At 48.2% G+C, this 4,316-nt stretch overlaps 1 protein-coding gene across 1 annotated transcript in view; it reads right to left on the bottom strand.

Annotated features, from left to right (window-relative positions):
- Positions 1 to 4,316, bottom strand: part of ACVR2A (activin A receptor type 2A) — a 39,667-nt gene that overhangs the window by 13,152 nt on the left and 22,199 nt on the right. The window contains exons 2-3 of the mRNA XM_027908575.1: positions 1,911 to 2,118; positions 298 to 407 (exon numbers count right to left, since the gene is read on the bottom strand). Of these exons, the coding sequence (XP_027764376.1) occupies positions 298 to 407; positions 1,911 to 2,118 (318 nt within the window). The remainder of the gene's footprint in view (positions 1 to 297; positions 408 to 1,910; positions 2,119 to 4,316) is intronic.

The following is a 4,316-nucleotide window of genomic DNA, read 5'->3' as shown; positions in this document are numbered from 1 at the left end:
TTAACTGTACAATTAAGGTAAGATTTGACAGTAACTTCTGTATCTAAAACAGCCAATTATTTCACATTATCCTTCCTCCTCACCCTCGGAAAAAAAGAGCTGGAGCTCCTTTTACCAATTTAAATCACTCCAAGGGAGGAACCTTCTCCAAACTGGACGAACACACAGAGCTTTTCCACTCAGGAATCATGACCCATCCTGCAGGAAAACCACCCCAGGAGGCTGGGAGAAGCCTCTTCCCACCCTGCACGAGCCCCACGGGGAATATTCCCGGCCCAAAGTGTCCAAGGAACTTACGCTGCGTCACCTCCATCTCCGGGAAGTAGAAGAAGCGCTCGTTGCACATGTTGCCCTCACAGCAACAGAAAAACACCTCGGGGCTGTCCTTCTTCTCTATGCAGTCGTTCCTGCCAGAGGGGAACAGGGAAATGTTGATCCATCTCCACTTGTTTTAGGGGAAAAAAAATGTAAATTTATCTGCGCTCATCTTACTCGGCAGTGAACGGCTGGGGGGAAGTGGCAAGGGGAGTTTTGGAATTTTACGGGATTTTTAGCCAAAAAAAAAAAACATATAAAATTTGTACAGTCCCCCCTGCTCAGAGACAGGACTTGTTCCACTCCATGGATCAACTGCAGGAAAGGAGCTTTAGCAACAAATAAGGTGAAACTGTTCAAGTTTGGGAGGAGAAATAAGGACCAGGCAGGACCCAAGCCCGGAGCAGGAAGGGAATCTGAAAATCCAGATGCAGTTGAGGCTTTTAAACACAGCTGAAGATTGCCAAGAGCGCTTTGGGCTCATCTTCAAAACTCAGGGTTATTGCACAGGGCCAGCCCCTGCAGCTTCAACGTGCTGTAATTCCGGGGGACATTTTCCCTTTGATGTTCTCCATGTTTGGAGTTCATCATTCCATGACTCCCTGTCCAGTGAAGCCACTGCAGAGATAAGATTTGGGATGTTCTGGACAAACACAGCAGTCGGGGTGTGCTATTAGCACAGCTTGGTTAATGAGCACACACAGATTTTCTTACTCAGTTCCTAACTATTTCCTTGCCATCCTTCCCATATTTTATTTCTCCTTCCATTTCCTTTTCTCGGCTCGAGGGAGAATTTAATCTCAGGATTTTTTTTTATTTTTTTTTTTTAATGAATATCTTACAGTGCCTTCGTTTTTCAGTTCTCTCCCTCTGTAAGCAATTCTGGCCCAACAAACCCAGTGCTGTACTTTACAAACTGTAAATGCCATTTCCTAAGGGAGTCACGACCTTTATTCAGCCAGGATCCAACACACCCCAAGTCCTGCTGTTCCTGCTCGTGGGGACTTGCAGGGCCATCTGTTATTAAAGGAATGACTGGAAAATTCAGGATATTCAGTGTCTCTCTCAAGCTTTTTAAATAAACTGGCAAAACACTTCCATGGTTTGGTGAACTGCAGGCACAAAAGTGCTGGTTTTCCTACTCCAAAGTCTTTGGAAGAGCCCAGTTAAAAAAAAAAGAACCTCTAGAATTTTGCATCCTGGGTGCAACAACTGTTATTTGCATTGTTTGGGCAGCAACGAGGCAGTAGAAAATCTATTATTAATGGCCTAAAGGAGCATAAACTGAATACCTGGGGTGTTTTTTTAATAGATGGTAAGTAAATAAAAGAAGGTAAAATACAGTACTCAGCAAACAAGATAAAGCACTGAGGTGAAATCTGGACCCTAAATACAAATGAGCAAAAACAGAGGGCACAGAACATAATCAGTCACATATAATTATTCACGTGCAAGACAATTATAAGATAACTATTCACAGAATATGTGTTATCTCCTGTCTCAAGCACCGCTGGCAGAGGGGACGGTGCAGGAATGGGGGGAAAAGGGCGGAAAACCGCAAATAAATCCCCCAATCCCGAGGGAAACCGCCTCACCTGTCATAGCAGTTGATGTCATCCAGCCAGCAGCCCTGCTTCACGATCTCAATCGACCCAGAAATGTTCTTCCAGGTGGCAAAGCAGTGTCTCCTCTTATCTTTGTCCCCGTAGCAAGGCTCGATCCCGCTCCGGTTGGTTTTATCCTTCTCCCAGTTGGCGTTGTAGTAGATGCACTCCTGAGTCTCTGACCTGCCCAGGATGGCACCTGGAATGGCAGGGAAGCAAACCATGACTCGATGGGATTGGGAGCACAAAAATCTCGAGCAGCAAGAGCAGAGGAAATTTAAAACACCGAAGGGTGAAGGTTTAATTAAAACATCAGCCAAAGGAGATGCTTTAGCCAGGACAATTTACCAAAAGGCCTCTTATCTCGGACGTGCAGAGAGCACATCCTGGAAAGCCAAAGACAGGGTCATCCCACATCCCAGGATGCTTAAAAATAAAGGTCTGTGAACTCTGGAATTTACATTTGCCTTTTAAAGGACAAATTCAATTGATTCGCTGACCAATGACAGGCAAACCCCACAAACAAACCCCCGCCGTGGAGGGGATGGAGCGGGATGGGCTTTAGGGTGCCCTCCATCCCAAACTGTTTTGGGATTGCTCTCCAAGTGGGGAGAACTTCCCAGAGCGGGCTGAAGCTCCAGCCTGGTTCCTGCAAAGGCTGTTGGGAAGCACAGGTGGTTCCAGAGCAGAGGAAGGGAGGAAGAAGTGCCTTCTATTCCTGCTTTTATCCGTCAGGCACGTGCTGGTAACCCCCACCTGAGCTCCACCCCTACCAAAACCAGGGAAAAACATCTCCACCTTCCCAACCCTGGGGCTCTGAGGCATTCCCAAAACAGGCAGGGGGGGGGGTGTTGGATGTGCCCTGGGAGCAGTGCCCAGCCAGCTGGTGCCACTGCATGGCCACCACCCCGTCCAGGCCTGACCTTTACAGCTCCCAGCCCCGGCAGGGAGCAGATGAGGCAGCAGATTGCCCAATTTGGGGCTGTCAGTGCAATAAAGCAGAAGTCCTGGATTTCTCTCCCCACGTGCCATTCCCTCTGTCCCGCTGCCAGGGAGGGCCCACAGACAAGCCAGAGTTTTCAGGAAATGCAGAAACTCCAGAAAAATCAGCTTTGCCCAAATATCCTCCTTATCCATGCCTTTTTATATCCATATCCATCACTTTTTGTATCCGTTAATGCTCTGAACCACTTCAGCCCACCCAACTGTTCCAAACTGTTGGTTTAGTGACCTTGGATCCAACGGGAGTTTCCCACCTGGACAGGCATTTGCAGCAGGTCTGGCCAGGCTAAACTGGGCAATCCTGGATTAATCCCTCCGAGAGGAAGAGCAGGAATGTGGGGGAAGGAAGGGAAGAGGGGAAGGGGAAGCCCTGAGCCCACCTGCTCCAACCAGCTCTGCCACCCCCTCCACAGGGATGGAGCTCCCAGGGGAGGGCGTTTCCAACAAAGCAAATTTATTTGGCATAGCAGGTCAATTTGGAATCGTCAGGTCCGCAGGAAACCATCACAGGGCTCGTGTGCAGCCTGGGAAAAACTCCCCTCAGGAGCAGTTGGAAGGGACAAACCCTGGGATCTCTGCACAGGGACAATCCCTGGGATCTCTGCACAGGGACAAACCCTGGGATCTCTGCACAGGGACAATCCCTGGGATCTCTGCACAGGGACAAACCCTGGGATCTCTGCACAGCTCCTGAGGGCTGACACGGCCTCCGTTTGGGAAGGAATGGGAAAAGGCAGGGGATGGAACAGGAATTGTCCATGAAGGTACCTCTACGTCACACCCAGAGGGGGAGAAAGGGAAGGACAGAAACTTCTGGGAGTTTATCTTGTGAATTGGCTTTGTTTGGTAAACCTGGCACTGAGCAGCACCAGCACTTGGGTCTGTGATGCGGGAATGGTTCCCTCAGCCTGGGATAACACCAATCTCCCCGATTTCCAGAGAAAACTCCCAACACAAACACATCCTCCCTCTCCCCCACACCCCACTCCCACTCCCAAACACTGCTCTGGCAGCACCGTTAGCTGGTGACACCACACAGAGCCACGGGGGTCTGAGGGAAGCTGAGTCTGTGACCCCCTTGCTGGTTTAAAAGAATCTAAAGATTAAGTTTGACATTTAAATCTAGCAACGTTTTGGAGGTGAAAACCAAAATTTTGAGCACTGGACAGAATTGTTTTTTTCCCCCCCCCATCCAGGAGGAGCCATCACCAAATAATAATAATAATAACAACAATAATAATAATTATGATGATGATCTGTATTTCAGGGCTGCACAACCCACCCAGACAAGCCCACTCCTTTGCACTTGGACTTCATTCCATTCTAAGCACTGAGTGTGACACTAAAGGACTTTTTTTCTTTTTTTTTTTTTTTTTTTTTTTTTTTTTTTTTTTT

This window comes from Empidonax traillii, unplaced genomic scaffold, assembly GCF_003031625.1.
Source record: "Empidonax traillii isolate 1590-97213 ecotype Southwest subspecies unplaced genomic scaffold, ASM303162v1 scaffold1758:size69087, whole genome shotgun sequence".
Classification (NCBI taxonomy): Eukaryota; Metazoa; Chordata; class Aves; order Passeriformes; family Tyrannidae; genus Empidonax; species Empidonax traillii.
Note: the sequence above shows the minus strand (reverse complement) of the source record. Positions and strands in the feature narration are given on the sequence as shown.